This window comes from Odontesthes bonariensis, chromosome 23, assembly GCF_027942865.1.
Source record: "Odontesthes bonariensis isolate fOdoBon6 chromosome 23, fOdoBon6.hap1, whole genome shotgun sequence".
Classification (NCBI taxonomy): domain Eukaryota; kingdom Metazoa; phylum Chordata; class Actinopteri; order Atheriniformes; family Atherinopsidae; genus Odontesthes; species Odontesthes bonariensis.
This window is the reverse complement of record NC_134528.1, coordinates 20161716-20179698: the sequence shown is the minus strand read 5'-3', so window position 1 is coordinate 20179698 and position 17983 is coordinate 20161716. Positions and strand designations below refer to the sequence as shown.

At 41.9% G+C, this 17983-nt stretch overlaps 3 protein-coding genes across 3 annotated transcripts; 1 reads left to right on the top strand and 2 right to left on the bottom strand.

The window, feature by feature from the left end:
* The first annotated feature begins 5276 nt into the window (after positions 1 to 5276).
* On the top strand, positions 5277 to 12589 carry rac1a (Rac family small GTPase 1a). The gene is made up of 6 exons (XM_075458409.1): positions 5277 to 5582; positions 8933 to 9004; positions 9157 to 9274; positions 9873 to 9935; positions 10257 to 10416; positions 11005 to 12589. The coding sequence occupies exons 1-6, from the start codon at positions 5548 to 5550 to the stop codon at positions 11133 to 11135; spliced, it is 579 nt and encodes a 192-aa protein (XP_075314524.1). The 5' UTR covers positions 5277 to 5547; the 3' UTR covers positions 11136 to 12589.
* Positions 12590 to 12636: 47 nt separating this feature from the next.
* On the bottom strand, positions 12637 to 15929 carry crym (crystallin, mu). Its single transcript, XM_075458408.1, has 8 exons — positions 15540 to 15929; positions 14505 to 14655; positions 14305 to 14367; positions 14102 to 14203; positions 13578 to 13761; positions 13341 to 13462; positions 13150 to 13234; positions 12637 to 13035 (listed from the first exon to the last, which is right to left on the bottom strand). Exons 1-8 carry the CDS (start codon positions 15704 to 15706, stop codon positions 12962 to 12964), a joined length of 948 nt encoding a protein of 315 aa, XP_075314523.1. The 5' UTR covers positions 15707 to 15929; the 3' UTR covers positions 12637 to 12961.
* Positions 15930 to 16464: 535 nt separating this feature from the next.
* LOC142373566 (NHP2-like protein 1) lies at positions 16465 to 17927 on the bottom strand. Its single transcript, XM_075456880.1, has 3 exons — positions 17719 to 17927; positions 17425 to 17545; positions 16465 to 16937 (listed from the first exon to the last, which is right to left on the bottom strand). The coding sequence occupies exons 1-3, from the start codon at positions 17719 to 17721 to the stop codon at positions 16675 to 16677; spliced, it is 387 nt and encodes a 128-aa protein (XP_075312995.1). The 5' UTR covers positions 17722 to 17927; the 3' UTR covers positions 16465 to 16674.
* Between the last annotated feature and the right edge of the window lie 56 nt (positions 17928 to 17983).

The following is a 17983-nucleotide window of genomic DNA, read 5'->3' as shown; positions in this document are numbered from 1 at the left end:
CTGGCTTTCTCCCACAGTTCAGAAACATGCCTGTTACTGTATATTAACTGTTGATTTTGAAATAACTGTCTGAGTGAGTGTGAGTGCTCGCTGGGTTGGCCGTGCAATAGACTGGAGGCCTGTCCTGGGCGTACCCTCTTTCTTGCCCAGTGGCTGCGAGGATAGGCTCCAACCTTCCCACCTGTGACTCTAAATAGGATGAAGCGGGTAAGCAGGTGTATAAAATGGATGTCGCTGTCCTGTAATTTGAAATCCATCTGTAAATCTGTATTGTTAAATTCAGACTTTGTATCTCCAAATTCTGACTTTGTTTCTTATTTTTGAGACACAAACTCACAATTTAGACTTGCCTTTTCTTCCCAGCAGTGAGAATCAGATTCTGCACTTATGCAACGGATTTGAAAAACCTCAAATCCCTGATTTCTCTTTTGTGTCACAACCAAAGTGCGACCCTCCATTGAAAGTCCTCTTGCTGCCAATAGAGCTTGTCTGATATAAATGATGCAAATGTCCATTATTTCATACACCAGGAAACAAACAATGCAAACAAACATATAATTCCGATCAGTGAACATTTTGCTGGACAAGTCCAGGAATTATGGGCGGATCACTTTGTATGTCTTAGGTACAAGACCTAATATAAAGAGTTGAGTCCTGGATTTCCTTATTTCTCTCTCATTTCCTTCCAACTGCTAATGCAACACAGTGTCAAATGAAATATCCTAAAATAGAAAATGAATGGTCTGTCTTGTTTTTCCCCTCAAAAGCTCCAGGCGTAAACAAACATCCCCTCCACTGCATTGCAGCATGTTTCAGTAAATTCCTCCTCTACCCCCTCAGAGGCCAGCCTGCAGGAAGACACCACAGTCGGTTTCATGTAAAGTTTTGAAAAGGAATCTGAGAGAGGAAGTTCATTGTAACTTCATCATCATCATCATCATCATTGTCTGTCTCTGTCAGAAGTGTTCCTGGCTGCATTTCACCTCATAGTGGGGTGTTGTACCAAGCGACAGAAGGCTGTAAGTTTTGGGAATCCTCCTGTGTTGAATGTGTGGACCAGTCCAGGAAGGCGCACATTTCCAGTTTCCAAATCAGTGGAAACCGAAGGGTGGAGTCCAGAAAAAAGCTCTCGCCACGCAATACACCTTAAATGATTGAAACATTAAACTTCTGACGTGTCAAACTTACACTTCTTGTGAGTCAAACTGAGGATGGCTCCTCTTCAATAAACTGAGGATTAAACAAAAGAAAGTAAAGGTCAGCCGAGACTTATCGTGATTAACTTTTGACCCGCAAAGCCTATCATCATGTCAGTGGTCTACAAGCCAGCAGAAAGAAAAGCTTTTACATGGATGCACTCACTCCACAATTCACTGGAAGCATGTTATTCTCCAGGCACTCCCACGTCCGTGCGGAAGATTTCTGCTCGTTGCCTCATTAGTGCGGCAGTCAGACTTTCATTTTCAGTCCAAAAGGGGCTCAGCCAAAAAAACTTTTGCCCTGAACTTTTGTTTCATTCAAAACTTAAATCATCCTCTCTTGGGTGCCCTCATGCAGCAGCCTGCTTCATGACCCATACTGTTATAATGAGGCTGGACAATTAAGCTGTGTACAGCTCGTGTCATTTGTTTGCTGGAAATATGCTGATTATTGAATGTCTGCTCAGCCCTTTGTTATTCATGTTGGGCATAAATTTCAATTCTGGGCTTTCAGCTTGGGGCAATATTTCTACAGAAAGCCAGATGTATCATCTCTTGCATTTCAGTCCACCACACGCAATACCTGTGCAACAAATCAAGTGTTGTTTTGAAAATATGATAAGATGCAATAACCACCTTATCTTAGTCTAAACTGGACTCCAGAGGTCATATCGTTTTGGTTTGAGCCTGGTGAGCATCTGAAGAGTGCCTGCATCTTGTGAAAAGTCCCCCACACATTCCTGCTATTGCAAACACGCACAAGTAATGTGACACACTTCCTGCCTCACAGTGCTCGAAAGAGTGAAGCAGGCAGTGTTGGTGAAGATCGGAGGAAAGGCTGGAGAAAGAAAACACCCACATGCAGAGTGAGAGGGAGGACGAAGGAAACATGCGGTACACCGTTCCAACTGAGAGCAAAGCACTTCAATGCTCCTGTTCTTTAACTCAGAGGCTGGAAACCTCACATCATATTGACCACAGCAACATGCTACTCACCCACACATCTGATTATATCAAAAAATAACTCATGGTAGATCATTAGAATGCCATCAGAAACAAATATCTCTGCAGTAGAGACAAGCAGTTGAGTGGAAATCCCCTTTGATCTCGTTAAGCTTTTCATAGGTAAGTTATCTATTTTTTTGTGGGTGCCACCACTGGCTGCTGGTCATTGTTGGCGCGGAGGGAGAACTTCTTGAACGGTGCAGCTTATTTTTAGGGAGCTTCCCATCTGCTGTCTGCTGAGTAATATACAAGCTGCACAGCACAGCCTAAAACCAACCAGGACGTAAACATAAAGCAAATCCTGCTGTCACAACAAGATGTTTAAGGAAGCCCTCAGGAAGCGGCTTGAGGCGGCTTTCAAAGAATGAGAGGGGATTTGTTGCTGTTGTTGAGGTATTTCAAAGGAATTGGGCGTGTTGCGCAGATTTATTATCAGAAAATAGGGAGCATTTCTGTGCATACATACTCCATGTGCATATGTGGCTGTGAGCGGACGAGTTTTACCTTCAAACGTGGCAAAACCTCGAAGTTGTTTCGATGTAAAAAGTCAGTTATGAAAGTCCATTATCAGATCATAACTGCAAATTTGCATGGATGTGATCAGGCTCAATTCTTACAGATGAATTCTTGCATGGCCTATCACGTGTCGCTGTTATCTCTTCTCGCTGCAGCATAAATATATATATATATATCTATATGTATATATAGATATATATATCTATATATACATATGTATTGTATATATACTTATATCGATCATGTTGGAAGATAACAGCAGCACAAATGCCAGAGCCTCAGCAGGGTTCAGCCATCTGCTTTATGTGCTCATTTAGCTTTAGTTCCATAACAAAAAAAAAAAAGAGTTGAATTTCACCAAATTATGTGACAGCAGAGATTCTGTGTATCCTGTTGTGCTACCATTACAAAGCACATTCGGGCATTTAACTGATGACCGCCTGCAGCCTGTCACTCTGAGTCCCATGCAAATGAGAGCGCCATGACGGGGGCCATTACATCTTAGTGCTTATTAGAGATCTAATGATCGAACGTAATGATCCGATAAAATGTGCCTCTGAACTGCAGTTTGTTGGGGAGATGCATGTGGACTGATGGTGACAAGAGAGCCGAGTGTTTGCACAGCAAAGACTCACAAACTGAATTCACTTTATCTTTCAACTGATTTACTGACTTATCCCTATCCCAGATTTAAGTCCCCATAACATACACAAGAAGGGAAAATAAACTTTGTCAACGCAGCGTCAAAGAAATTAATGGTTCGCCTGTGGGAAAAATATGGTGATCCACTTTTTTTCAAGAGCTGTTCAAGAAAATCAATACTAATGTCAGGTTTCAAGATTAGAACTAAATATATGACCAACTGCAAGATTGGAAAGAGAGGGACTGATACGACTTAAGCACAAATAACATCCATATCTCTGTAATAGCGGCCCAAAGAAGCTAAATCATCTGAGGACAAACAGGTATTGTAACATAAAAATAAAGACAATAAATACCAAACTCAAACATAGTGCTCTAAAAAGAGACTTTCGTTAAGATTAAGCACAGCAAAATGCAGGTAGCTTAATATATCGACACCTTGTAATATCCCAATATTTTTTTTTTTTTTCAACTTTAGGATGTGTCAATGCTGCCTCAGAGATTTGATTTCTAATTCAGTGTCTTTTCTCCGTTAGACATACAGAGATCCCGCAGTGTTACACCCTCTACTGTGTTTCACAGCCTCCCTGATATGTCCCAGTTCTGCTTATCCTTCAATAATAATAACTCTCTCCCCTGTTTCTGCCCCCCCTGAGTAACACTAATGATCATCCCATTGATGTGTTGTTTGCTGGAAAAAAAAATACATTTTGTCCAGAGCTGAGTTGACAGGTGTGAAAACTACGGAGACAGAAAGTGAAGAGGCAATATATACCTAAAAAATGTTAGTTTCACGTTAAAGATTCTGCATCGTTTTTGCCCTGCATGAAACTGTAAAAAAAAAAGAAAGAAAAAAAAGGTACAATACTGCCCTCAAGTGTTCTACTGCCATATTGCAGGTGTACTGTGGAGAATTCAGGAGAAGAAAATAAATTTATTTCCTGGTAACACAAATTTGAGTCAAGTCCTGCAAACAGAGAATGTACCATTATAAGCATGCATGGGTATTACCGGTTTAATAGAGTCCAAAGTAAAGAATATTCTTTCTGCAAAGTGCCTTCTTTCAGAGCTTTAAGATATTGAAGTCTGCCATAATTTGCACTACCTTATCATACATAAGTAGTGCAAATAGTCCACGTGACACTAAGCTTATGTACTGTCTAGTTTTTTCATTCCTGAACATCATTAGGCCCTTCTATGTCTACGTCTTTAGTGTCACAGATTTGATAACATACGAAACAAGTTAAGCTAAATCCACCCATTCATCCATCTATTGAAAGCTGGAAAACATTTGCCTATGAAATGTCTTGAACAGAGTTGAGGGGGGAAATAAATCCCAGTACCTTGGGAGGTACCTCCTTATTGTGCAGCTGTAAGAGGGAGCGACTGCTGTCTTTCTGAGGTTTGATGGTTTTATAATCTCATTCTTTTCCACAATAAACATCAGGAGAGCAAATCCCTCAGCTCAGACTCACATGAAGCTCTCTTGTTCTGTCATATTATGCAAACTTCAGTATTTTTACTTGCCTGTTAGTTTTTGCCTCTACAAAACTCAGTCAATCTATCTTTTATTAGTCAAAAAGATAATCCACTGGCCTGACCTCCTCCACAAATGGCAAATTCCCAAACTACCCGTGCTTCTTATATTCAGACTTGAATGCATTTTTTGTATTTTTTCCCCATTGTTTTACTGCACATTTCACACGAGGCTTCCTCACTCTTCAACACACAGTTGGCGGCTTATTTCCACGCCGCTGAAACTGATGCAGTTTAGCAGTATCCACCTGAAAGTACACCTGTGACTGGGACTGGATGGCACACTGTTTGTTATAGCCAGTAGATGTCGGGTTTTGACCACTTTGTTCTGACCGGATGTGGCTCTCAAGGATCTCAGCTTGTTGGGGGCGTTTTCTTTTTTTTTCTTCTCCCCCCTCAATCTTGGCACCAGCTTATTTTTTTCTGGGTGTTGCCTGTGTGGTTTACAACTTTGGAGTTTCACCGGGGTGTTGCTGCTGACAAGGAAGGGAAAGTCGGATAAATCCTGCTGTGATTTTTTTTTTTCCCCTAACACGTTTTCTGGCCGCGGTCGACGCTTGTTCACTCAGTGTCCGCTGAACTTTTCAGGCAGCGCCGGTGTATTTTAGTTGCCGTTAGCTTGCCGAGCTAACTAAGACCGAGCCGTCCGATGCAGGCCATTAAGTGTGTGGTGGTGGGGGACGGGTGAGTTAAAGTTTACGTGAAGTCTCACTTTAACCTGTATGTTTTCACACTTTGACCCGTATTGTACGACTAAAAGCTAACGCGGCCGTTTAGGTTGACCCAATTAGCAACAGTTGGCTAGCGGCTAACAAGCCTCAGATAACATGCCAGCAGAGCGACAGCTGTTGTTGTGCCTGCTGTCGGTCCAGCTGGGTCACAGATTTATCCACATGCTCTAGTTTGGTGAGACTGAAGGGGTCACAGCTTGGTATTTGTTAGAAATGACGCAGGCGGGACGTGTTGGCAAGTTTCTGCTCGATACCTCGAGGTTTTGTGACCTGAAGCTCTCGTACTGATGTCACGAAAATTGAATGAATAGCCTGTCATGCGTTTCATAAACCACAAACTCCTCTTACGCCTCGAAACAACTTACTGATTGTGTTGTGTCCTTTGAGGCATCAAAAGGACTAATACATCTCATCGAAACTTGGTAACTGATAAAATTCAAAGTACGTTTTACAAGCACAGCTCCTGTAATCCTAATAGGAAAGAAAAATAAACCAAACCGTCACATTTAACTCCTTAAAAACGTTTTATATTGTTACTCATCGTGCCAAACGAATGCATTAAAGCACACATAACTCTATAAGAAGCCTCTCTCGTTGGGTATTACATGTGCTCAGGCTGTTTCAAGTGGTTAATATATTCACACTAATTCAGTTGAGTTTCTTACTAGAATTAGTGAGGAAAGGTGTGACAGATGAGCCCCCCCAGCAGTCCAGGCCTATAGCAGCTTAACTATGGGATGTTTCAGGATCACCTGAGCCATCCCTAACTATAAGCTTTATCAAAAAGGAAAGTTTTAAGCCTGGTCTTAAAAGTGGAAAGGGTGTCTGCTTCCCGGACATTTACTGGCAGCTTATTCCACAAGAGAGGGGCCTGATAACTGAAGGCTCTGCCTCCCATTCTACTTTTAGAAACTCTGGGAACCTCAAGTAAACCTGCAGTTTGGGAACGAAGTGCTCTGTTAGGAAAATATCTTACAATGAGATCTTTAAGATATGATGGAGCTTGGTCATTAAGAGCTTTATATGTAAGGAGAAGAATCTTAAATTCTCTTCTGAATTTAACAGGGAGCCAATGAAGAGAAGCTAAAACTGGAGAAATATGATCTCTCCTGTTAGTTCTCATCAGAACTCTGGTTGCAGCATTTTGGAACAGCTGAAGGCTTTTCAGAGAATATGTGGGGCAGCCCAATAATAAAGAATTACAGTAGTCCAATCTTGAAGTAACAAATGCATGGATTAGTTTTTCTTCATCACTCTGAGACAGGATGTTCCTGATTTTAACAATATTACGAAGGTGAAAGAAGGCAGTCCTAGAAACCTGTTTTATATGCGAGTCTAATAATAAATTCTGGTCAAAAATAACTCCCAAGGTTCCTCACTGTAGTATGAGAAGCCAAGAAAATATCATCTAAAGTATCTATATAACTAGTTTCAATTTCTAGGAGTAGTTTCTCCCTGAAGCGCTCGGGTCCAAAGATAACAACTTCAGGTTTTCTTTTTCTGAGTTTAGAATCAAACAGTTCTGATTAATCCAGTTATTTATGTCTTCAAGACATGCTTATAATCTGACCAACCTATTGGGTTCATCTAGTTTCATAGATAAGTACAGCTGAGCATCATCAGCATAGCAATGGAGATGTATGCCATGCTGTCTAATAATGTTACCTAATGGAAGCATGTATAAAGTGAAAAGAATTGGTCCAAGCACAGAACCCTGAGGAACTCCATGACTTACTTTGGTGTGTGAGGAAGATTGTTCATTTACAAGAACAAACTGAAATCTTTCAGATAAATATGACTTAAACCAGCCTAATGCAGATCCTTTAATCCCCAAAACATGTTCAAGTCTCTTTTATAAAATACTGTGATCAACAGGACAAGCACAGACACAAGTCTGCTATCAGAGGCTAAGAGGAGATCATTGGCAATTTTCACCAGTTCTGTTTCTGTGCTATGATGCACTCTGAATCCTGACTGAAACTCTTCAAACAGATTATTTCTGTGTAAATGATCACAAAGTTGAGCTGCAACTATTCTTTTAAAAAACTGTAGACATAAAAGGGAGATTGGATATATGTCGATAATTAGCTAACACTTCTGAATCCAGGGTTGTTTTTTAAGTAAAGCACTTTGAATTGTTTTGTACATGAAATGTGCTATGTAAATAAATTTGATTTGATTTTGAAGTAAAGGTTTAATTACAACAACCATAAAAGGCTGAGGCATATATCCTGTCAACAAAAACAGATTGATCAAATCCAATATGGAAGTGTTGATAAAGGGAAAAACCTCCTTGAACAGTCTGGTTGGGATTGGGTCTAAAATACAAGTTGATGGTTTAGTAGAGACAATCGATGCAGTTAGCTCAGAGAGACAAATCAGGTTCTAAAGATACTTCTAAAGCTGCTGTACTTGATGATACATCACTGATAATAGTGGGAAGGACTCCATCAATCTTCTCTCTGATAGAAACAATTTTAAAAGAAGCTCATGAAATCATCACTGCTGAAAGTAGGAATACCCGGCTCAACAGAGCTCGGACTCTTTGTCAGCCTGGCCACAGTGCTCATTCACTTCTATCAATAATGAATAATAAGCAGTTAAAGCTTTAAGAAGGACTTTCTTATACGTTATTAAACTATCTTTCCAGACTAATTGAGACTTTTCCAAATTAGAGGAACGACACTGCCTCTCCAGATTTCTTGCAGCCTGCTTTAAAGCTGTGAATTATAGCAAGGAGCCAACCCCTAAGAGAGACAAGTTTTACTGGGGTAAAATTTAGGTTGTCATATTTGCACATGGCAGTGAAAAACGGGGTGGAAATAGGCTTGAAAACACGATTATTGTGTCAGTTTCATCCTTTTTTCTTTTTTTTTAAATAAATGAACGGATACATTTCCCGGTAGGTATCATAACTGGTCGCATGTAGTTGGACTTGTAATCCGTTTTAAGTTGATGCTCTTTGTGTTTTCTACATCTTCCCCTTAGTGCATCAGCGAAATACAAAATGGAGCCTTTCAAATTATATTTGATGAATAAAAAAACTATAAAAAAAAAAGCTGCTGACACACTGTATTGGAGACCTTGCATTCATTGTGAGCGGTGCTAAGGTGACACAAAACCCGTTTGACTTCCCATGTTGACCTTCCCGGGCAAGAAGGGTTACACCTACTATACACACAATGAAAAGCACTTAAGAGACTTGATTTGCAATTTATCTTGAGAACATATTGCCATGGTGCAACAAGTGGGAACAAAGTGTAAATCAAGTCTCGTTCTCACTATTCCCTCCTCTTCTTCCAGGGCTGTGGGTAAAACATGCCTGCTCATCAGCTACACCACCAATGCCTTCCCTGGAGAGTACATACCCACAGTGTAAGTCTCACACAGCACGACCCAATAACCAGCTGTGCTACGACACATGTGGGGTAAACGCCGTATACGACTGGAAGTTTGCCTCTTTATCGTGTTGTGCATTAAGCCAATTTGTTTGCTTTGTAACCTAATGTTCGCCTCCCTGCCTTCAGCTTCGACAACTACTCTGCCAACGTGATGGTTGATGGGAAACCAGTGAACCTAGGTCTGTGGGACACAGCAGGACAGGAGGACTACGACAGGCTCAGGCCACTGTCTTACCCACAGACAGTATGTATACATCTGCACTGCATGTGTACACACACCAGTGATAACTGCTCTTCTCCGTCCAGTGTCCCTTTGCGGACGAGTGTCAAAACAGATAATTTTGGCGTGAAGACTGTCTTCACTTTGCCAGCGCTGACTTGGAGTTATTCTCTGGGCTCTAATGCTCAAGACAGAGTCTCGCTCTCAGCAGAGTCGAGCCTTGTATCGACAGTACCTATACACTGTCTGGAGGAGGGCCGAGGGAAGTGAAAAGCAGCTCGTGTTTGCCCTCTTTGTCTTCGAAAAACAATCTGGCCTCTGTGCCAAAGACTCAGAGAGCTGAAAGCGCGAGTCACTCTGCATTTAACCAACAGGGCCGGTCTAGATTTGTCTGGAGTAGTGAATCTGTATTGAGTCGGTCAGTAGTGTATGTTCTGTAGGGGCTATTAAAAGCATCAACTTTCACATTGTTGTACTGTATAGACACTGTGACTTTTAGGCCCCTTTTGTAATCGCTTTTATACCACAAAGATGTGTCCACTATATAGACTTATCCACATTCTTTTCATGTTTTTAGTTTTAAATGTTTCTGTATTTCTTTGTGTTTGTCATTCTCCCCCAGGATGTGTTCCTGATTTGCTTTTCACTTGTCAGTCCAGCTTCTTTTGAAAACGTCCGTGCCAAGGTGAGAACAGCCCGCTCTATGAAACTAAATGAACTTTTCAGATCAGCCTGGCTTGATCATTTGTGAGAGTGTAACATGGCACTGGTTAAATAAGTATTACTACCATTGACACGACTGTAATTATAGCTTTTAAGAAATGCTCAGGTTTAGTTGTGGTAATGATATTCCCCTAAGACTGGCAGTATATAAATCAAAGTAAACAATGTACCGTTGTACAGAAGGCATCTGTGTTTCTGCTGAATATAACGATAAAGCCGTGAAGGCAGCACGGCTCTTATACCGTCCATACTACAAGTCTCAGCCTCTGTCCTTCTCCTGCAGTGGTACCCTGAGGTGAGACACCACTGTCCCAACACGCCTATTATACTGGTGGGCACAAAGCTGGACCTGAGAGACGACAAGGACACAATCGAAAAGCTCAAGGAGAAGAAACTCTCTCCCATCATCTACCCTCAGGGCTTGGCCATGGCTAAGGAAATAAGTCAGTTGTAGCTCCAAAGATGCACTAAACCTTTTTTCTTTTTCGTACTTCTAAAGAAACTCTACTTTCTAAAAAGAGCCGGGATCAGTTTTATAGCAGGGAACCTGCAGACTCTTAACGATGGGTTGGTTCGGATAATGAGACTCTGAAATTATTGAGACAATAGGAAGCCTAATTTGTTTCATATGACTGTTATCGGGTTTTTTTTTAAGTTGGATGCCCTCAACATGCTGCAGTATTTGCATGGCTGCTCTGAAGTGAAATGCCATTAACTGTCTGCAATATAAACAGGACCTAAGAAAGGTAGCAGTAGAAAGAATGTCCCTGGATTTGATTCCAACATTTGAATGCAGTCCAGCAGTCATTTATCCAGGGAAAATATGTCCCATTTTCATTTTATTTCTTAGATTTCCCTTTCAGGGTCTGTTCTGTTAGCTTGTTTTAGTTGTTTGTTCGGTACATGAATCCATATTTGTCGTTTTGATGGAAGAAACTTTCAGCGGCAGTTTTATTTGTCCTGCATGATGACGTTGCATGGCGTCATCCAGCTGGTTTGCTAACTTGCTCTTTTTTTTTAATCGCAACCAGGTGCAGTGAAATACCTGGAGTGCTCAGCTTTGACTCAGCGTGGCCTTAAGACAGTGTTTGATGAAGCCATCAGGGCGGTTCTGTGCCCCCCGCCTGTCAAGAAGAGGAGGAGGAAGTGCACAGTACTGTAATGGAGATCCGCAAGAAGTTCGAAAATCCGGTTGCAGTCTGAACTCGCCCACTCGGAGGGGAGGAGATGATGGCTGGGTTCCCACAAATATCTTTTCACCCTGTGTCCTTGCTCACATAGAAGCTATGGTAGATCAAATATCCATCTGAAAGGAATTTACAGATTTAAGATTGTTTTTAATTTTACTTTTTTTTTTAAACGTTTTAGTCGGATGCGTTTCTGGTTGCTCACATCTGTTCGGTCCCTTCAGGCCGTGTGAAATAACACCAATTTTGCGAAAGCCTTGGGGAGTGCGAGGGTGGGAGATGTGATTCGCTATCTGGGGTTAACTAAGGAGTGAGTGGGAGGCTTTTCCGATAAAACGTTGATGTCATTTTCCTTGCGACGCGGTGAAGAAACACTACTTGAAACACAAATTCGTCATGAAGTAACTAAAGATGTAGCTATAGAGAGAAGTATTGCACTGCACTCTTTCCCCTAAACACTAAGAGATTCCTGCTGCCTTGACAAAATTTCACTTTGATCGACAAATGTATATTTTCTATTAAAAAAAAAAAAAAAAAAAGACGCTTTCCTTTTATCATTGTCTGTTTCTAGCCAGCTGTGATTGACGGACCGTTTTGTTTACACGTGTCATCCGACTCGACTGAAGTGATGCCAAAACTCAGTCAACGGTCACATTCTTCTTGTCCCTGTATCAACACTAAAAGGTTGTTTCTCCTCCCTTTGTATTTGTTTGAACCTGTACAAGATGTCATGCAGTCACTAGTAACCAGCTTAATCCTTTAAGGACTAATAGGAATTGTAGCAGGAATTGAGACAGTGTAATTCCTGGAGTGCAGTGAGCAGGATGTAAATCATTTCTGCTATATATTCATCAGCTAATTACCTTGTTCCTAAAAGTTTTCTATATTGATGCGTCGTCCACACTTAAGTCCCTTGAACTCGCACAGTATTTTTATAACTTGACACATGAAGGTACATGTGCAGCCAGCATTAGCCGTGCTCACTCAGTCTTGACCTCTTTAGTTGTACCCATCACGTCTAGTTTTCACCAAATTCGTGCTCGGAACACCATTTCCGAGCACGAAGACTTTTATACGATGATCATGTTGACACGAAGGCGCGCCACCGTTTCAATTGGACCCCATTCATCACTGTGTTTTATGAAGTCTTTGAGCCGGCGGAGTAATATTTGAAGGCCGGAACTCATCTGAACATGTTGTACGATATGAAGTTGAGCAGTTTATTTTGAAGCGAGCGTCGATCAACTCGAAAGCGTGCTTCAAAAAGAAACCACTAAATCTGGACTCAATATTTTGTCAGCGTTTCGAGGCACAAAGGAAGTGTAAGCTTTGATTTGCTTTCTTACTAAATGTGGTTTAATTTTCATATAGTAATATGATTGTTGTTTTTTTTTTTTAAAGCAAATAAATTCATTTAAGAAAAAGAAAATGTTGCGGTACTGTATATTTCCTGTGCTTGACACATTCGGTTCATACTTTCTTGTGAATAGTTTCTTTATTCCACAGCCTGCTCACATCAAACATCAAACTCAGCCTTTTAGTTAGCATTTTCAATCAGACTACCCAATATCGGACTAAAAAAAACCTTTTCCAATCAAACTCATCTGTACTGAGGCTCACAGGTAAACTCTGACTTGTGTTTATGCAACTTTTCATTTCAGCTCTATACAGAAAGTTCTGTGGACTGTTACATCCAGTGTTTGACAACTCGGTCTGTTAAGACTGAGGGATGTTATTTCTTTATCACTTTGTGTGATATGAAGGAATATCTAAGATGTCAGGAAGCGAGAACAAGGCCTCCTCACAGTTTGTGGGCTTGGGCCGTCCATTGGTCAAATACCAGTTTAGCAGACACTGCATCTTCAACTCCCATCCCTGTCGTTGTAGATAGACAAAACAAGTCGAAGTCACTGATCGTCTTGAAAGCTTGTTTAATACGCTGAGTTTTAAGAATAAACCTCATACCAAACCGTGAGCTGCTGGACTTACCGAGGGACTTGAACACTGTTGTTTTCTCTCTGTGAGCAGCTTTTGTCCCATTGATGACATCTCCCAGCTCTGCAAACACCTCAGCCTGAAAACCAGAGATGCACACTCATACCTTCTCCACATACTCTGCAAATGAGTCAGTCACACAAAGCTCAGTCTTCCAGATAGCTGGTCAGAACAAAGAGACGGACCCCAGAGAGGATGATGTCACCAGACTCGGCCATCGCCCCCTCCCTGCTGTCGGCGTAAACGACAGCCTCCCTCATCAGCACGTTGTCCAGCTCCCGCCAGTCTGGCCTGCATGCTCCCACTGCTGCTCCGCAAAAGTAGAGCGGCGGTGAAAACGTCCGCCTTCCCAACCTAAAGTCTCAATCTTAACAGAATTCCAGTTTTGATTTTGTTTCTGTGGGTACAGGATTTCTTCTTACCTGCCACGTGAGCTCCTGGTTTCACCCACTGACCACAGAGCACCGGCTCAGTAGACCCAGTTACTGTCACTATGACGTCTGCTCCCCTCACCGCCTCCTCCACCGAACCACATCCCTTCGCAAAGCCTCCGACTGAGTGGAGAAACTTCTCCACTCCCTGTCTTGTGCGGCTCCACACCCGCACCTGAGGTTCAAGACGGCCATGCGTATCAAAGAATCGGAAGTAACCGGTGGGAAAGTTGAGATTCTGGACAAAAGTGTGAGTTTGAAAACTCCTACAAAATGAGGCCCATACCGAGAAACTTTCTTTTTTTTACTTTATGCAGCATTCAAACAAGTGTGGCATCATCTGTGTATCCATTGAGTCCTTCCACCACAACCTCACCTGATGTGTTAAGCTTTCCAACATTGTACAGACAGAGTGAAGAATTGACCCAACTAAAAATCGGAATGAAAATGTAATCTAGAAATTGACAGGCTTAGGTAATATCAGGTAATATCGTCCATATTTTTCCTACATATACCTCTTTAAATGAAAACATTTCAGTGAAGACATTATAATGACTTAGGGCCTGTTTGCCAGTCCCCAAGATGGCCAGAACCTCTGCGCCCGGACGCATCAGCAGCTGCGTAGTACACAGAGACAGAACCAGAATTCCATGTTAAAACAATGGTGCAAGATTTTTAAAAAAAAACTCATTGTTCAAAATGTCAACAACAGAAGTGCCTTAGCAGAGATGGCTGAGACTGCAGCGGTCCTCATGGCTGTGATGACCTCCCCATCCATGACCTGCAGGGTGGAAACATGTCAGTGTAAAACTGAGGGACGTGCATGTTTCACTCGAACAGCTTCCTCTGGAGCTGAACGGTAGTGGTGGTCTGTGTCATTGGTCGTTAGCTATTGGTGCATGCACCAGTTTAACTCACAGCCTTGACATTTCCATACTCTGGGTCCAGCAGCACCACCGTGGCTTGAACAGCTGGCAAACTGGAACCATGCTCCCTCTTGTAGAAACACACAAACTTTGTGGTCAAGACGCCATCATTTTCCATGTATGTGGGCATCAGCCCCATGAAGCTGAAAGGTAACAGAGTATCATCCAATCACAGTCTGTTTATGCACTGGTGAAGCCAGAAAAAAAGACATTGGGTGTGCCAAATTTATTTTCAACAGTGTTACACCTCCACAAACATTCAAAAGAACGTATCTCTCGAATACAACATTATTAACACAAAACATATCCACAGGTTGTGTGCGTTCTCATCAGTAATAGTCAACAGTAGTTCACAGCAGGGGTCCGTTTCACAAAGCAGGTTCAACCAACTCTGAGTCTATTCCTGATCTCTGAGTTGATCTACTCTGAGATAGAAAACCCTGAGTTTTCGGTTCCAGAAACAAATGGCGTGTGTGGCTGAAAGAGGGCGGAGACAGAAAGAAACTCAAGGTTTCTTGAGGAAAACCTGGTCCCCACCAGGTTAGGTTCAGAGTCTGTTACTACGGTAACTGACCAGAGGTTAAGTTACCTCTCTTTGTGAAACAGGCTAGAGTTACCCCTCTTTCTCGGGGTTGAGTTACCTCCCTTTGTGAAACGGAAAACTCAGAGTTTCCCTCATTTCAGGGTTAACCAACTCAGAGTTTTCACTAAACCTGCTTCGTGAAACGGACCTCAGGTCTAAACATTCGCACACGTGACGTGCTCTCAAATAAATCAATAACAAAGTAATACAAAAGCACACTTTGTGTTCTCAAAAAAACACAACACACACACACAGACACTGCGTGCCCAATGAGATGAACATAGTGAAATATAACACGCTCATGCGCGTACTCATGCACTCTCACAGAGCCAGAACGTATCCACATTACGCATGAGCAACAACGCTATTTAACCATCTGAACACAAGTCTGTCAGTTGTGTTAATGTTTAATGAGCTACTTTTTGAAGCAGAATGCAGGCCTACCCGTTGTGTTTCTGCATTGGCACGGCGGTGCGCACAGGCTGGATCACCTCTGCACTGTCCCGTTTGGAGAATTTCCCCAAAGCGTCCTCCAGACGAGGGATCAGGTCTCTGTACTGCAGCAGGCGCCCCACTTCATGCTCCCATATGATTACAGGAGGTTCGGCCATTGCTTCCGCTTCTCAGCGTCAGACGAGTGAACTGGTGTGTTTGGTACAAAGTTCGAGCTACAGTCCCAATTAAGCAGAATTTGAGAGGCATTCAAGAGCCGCTGCAAAGTTTTGTAAACACTGCGGTAGGTTGAGGGGAAACGGGAAAGGTCTGTTCTAACGTTGCGTTCAATGTACCTCGGGAAACGGAAGTCAGAATTAGAAATAACGAGTTTAGTAAATCAATGTCTACAAGTTTTTTTTTTTGTTTGCTTCGACAGAAAATTATATATATATATATATATATAGTGTTATATCTGAGCTGTCATTTTGGGGAATTACATAAAATGCAATTACCCCATATCCAAGTCTTTCTCGATTCTCCAGCTTATATCACACTTAAACCAAGCATTGAGACAGCTGTAAACTCCTGTTTCTACTATTTCTATTTGATGAGCAGTAAGTGTTCCTGGAATTTTAATTCTGCTTACATTAATTTAGATAACATGCCACACACCCTTTAACAAATCATGGCTGCCATAAAGATGTTCACTGTATCCATTGCTATCGTCTCAACTCTGTCAGAAAAAACATAAAAAGAGCTGAACTGCAAAAAAAAAAAAAAAACACTGAGTGCCTCAAGGTAAAACTCACTGCCATGAATGTGGAAACGGTTCTTAAATGCACATAATTTAGATAATAAATGTTCTACTTCTCTCAATTTATTACAAAAGACTTCTTACATGTAAAATGATAAGAATAAATAAGAAATTACATGGTTTTAATAAAAAAAAAATTGTTTAATAGGAAACAAGTTTTGGTTCGACATTGCGATACACAGAAATGGAACCACAAGCCTTAAAAAAAAGAAAAACATCTGAATTTTGCTGTGCAAAACACAATTTCTTTAAATCAACCATAAGACAACCCAAATAAGAGATCCATCCGTTTTCTTGAGATTTAGTCACAATAACACAACACACCAGCAATCACACCAGCAGTCTCTCAATAGCCAGCTGAACAGACTGAATCTGCGGCTTGAGCTGAGACCCCTCCTTTATCGTGACTGAGGTAGCGATGACGGGGCGCGACACCCCACAGGCCCGGCCCAGCGCCTGCTTGGAGCGGACAAACACATACGGGACGTTCTTGTCCTCGCAGAGCAGTGGCAGGTGGAGGATGATCTCGAGTGGTTCAGCATCGGCAGCCATAACGATAAACTCTGCAATGCCTCTGTTCAGGGTTTTAGTGGCTGGAAAAGAAGTAGAGTACGGTAAACACACAAAATATATATTATCTAAACAAGCAGAAGCTCTTTTTTTTTTGGTCACCGTATTTCCGATGGTTTTGCAAACATTCAAGATGTTACATCAGTTGATGTATAGCAGGGCTACCCAAATCCGGTCCTGGAGGGCCGACGTCCTGCAGGTTTTGGATGTTTCCCTGCTCCATCACACCTGATTCAGATCGATGCTTCATCAGCTGGTTTAACAACCTTTTGAAGAGCTCCATTTCATCTGAATCAGCTGTGTTGAAGCAGGGAAACATCTGAAACCTGCAGAACGTCGGCCCTCGAGGACCGGATTTGGGTAGCCCTGATGTATAGCTTTGTGTACTGCAGATGGTTATAGTACGTCACTCCCCATAGCCTTTGTTAAGAACACATCGCCTCTAAACGTTTGAGCTACCTACCAGTATCTTATCACACGAACTTAAATAATATTGTGTAGTTTTCTCACCTTCATTGGCCCCCTTCCTCAGCTGTTTGTAGTTGGAGGCTTGCTGTACCAGGTCAAGGATGGTTTTGGTCAGAGTGGCGTCGGCCAGCGGGTAGGCCTTCGGGTTCACATCGGCTTCAGTCTGGTCATAGCACAAACATAAAACGTAACACCAAATAAGCCGAGTTAAAGCCACTTGAAAGACAAATAAACGCATATTTTCTTGAGTGTAAGATTACCGCGCTCAGTAGTTTAACACGCTTGCTAACAGTTAGCTGGTCTTTTAGCTTGCTCGTCACAGAGTACAAAACTCACCATTTTGGGTTGTTTTTCCGGCCCTCTCGGCGAAAAGCTTCACGGAGGAATATTTTTCTTTCACTTGGCTGTAAAAGGGCAACAAGACTCGAGATATATTGCTTTTAAATGTATTTTTTAGAGCTACAAACTCGGTAAGCTATCCTGCATGCAGCGAGTTCAAATGTTCACCCCACGTGTGTGGTTGTGGTTTTGCTCATGCGCATTGGGCACCTCAAATGAAATGACAGGAAATGCTTTTCTTCCTCTGGTCAGAGTGTGCATA

Excerpts from the sequence above, each read along its gene's own strand:
- LOC142373566 (XM_075456880.1), bottom strand. Across the intron at positions 16,938-17,424 it reads GAGGAAGGGGGCCAATGAAG|CCACTAAAACCCTGAACAGA; the intron begins GTGAGAAAACTA and ends CTTCTTTTCCAG.
- rac1a (XM_075458409.1), top strand. The coding sequence starts at position 5,548 with ATGCAGGCCATTAAGTGTGTGGTGGTGGGGGACGG. Across the intron at positions 9,005-9,156 it reads GGAGAGTACATACCCACAGT|CTTCGACAACTACTCTGCCA; the intron begins GTAAGTCTCACA and ends CCCTGCCTTCAG. Across the intron at positions 9,936-10,256 it reads TTGAAAACGTCCGTGCCAAG|TGGTACCCTGAGGTGAGACA; the intron begins GTGAGAACAGCC and ends CTTCTCCTGCAG.
- crym (XM_075458408.1), bottom strand. The coding sequence starts at position 15,706 with ATGGCCGAACCTCCTGTAATCATATGGGAGCATGAAGTGGGGCGCCTG. Across the intron at positions 13,762-14,101 it reads AAATGTTTTCATTTAAAGAG|GTGCGGGTGTGGAGCCGCAC; the intron begins GTATATGTAGGA and ends CTTGAACCTCAG. Across the intron at positions 13,463-13,577 it reads ACCAGGAGCTCACGTGGCAG|CAGTGGGAGCATGCAGGCCA; the intron begins GTAAGAAGAAAT and ends TTTGCGGAGCAG.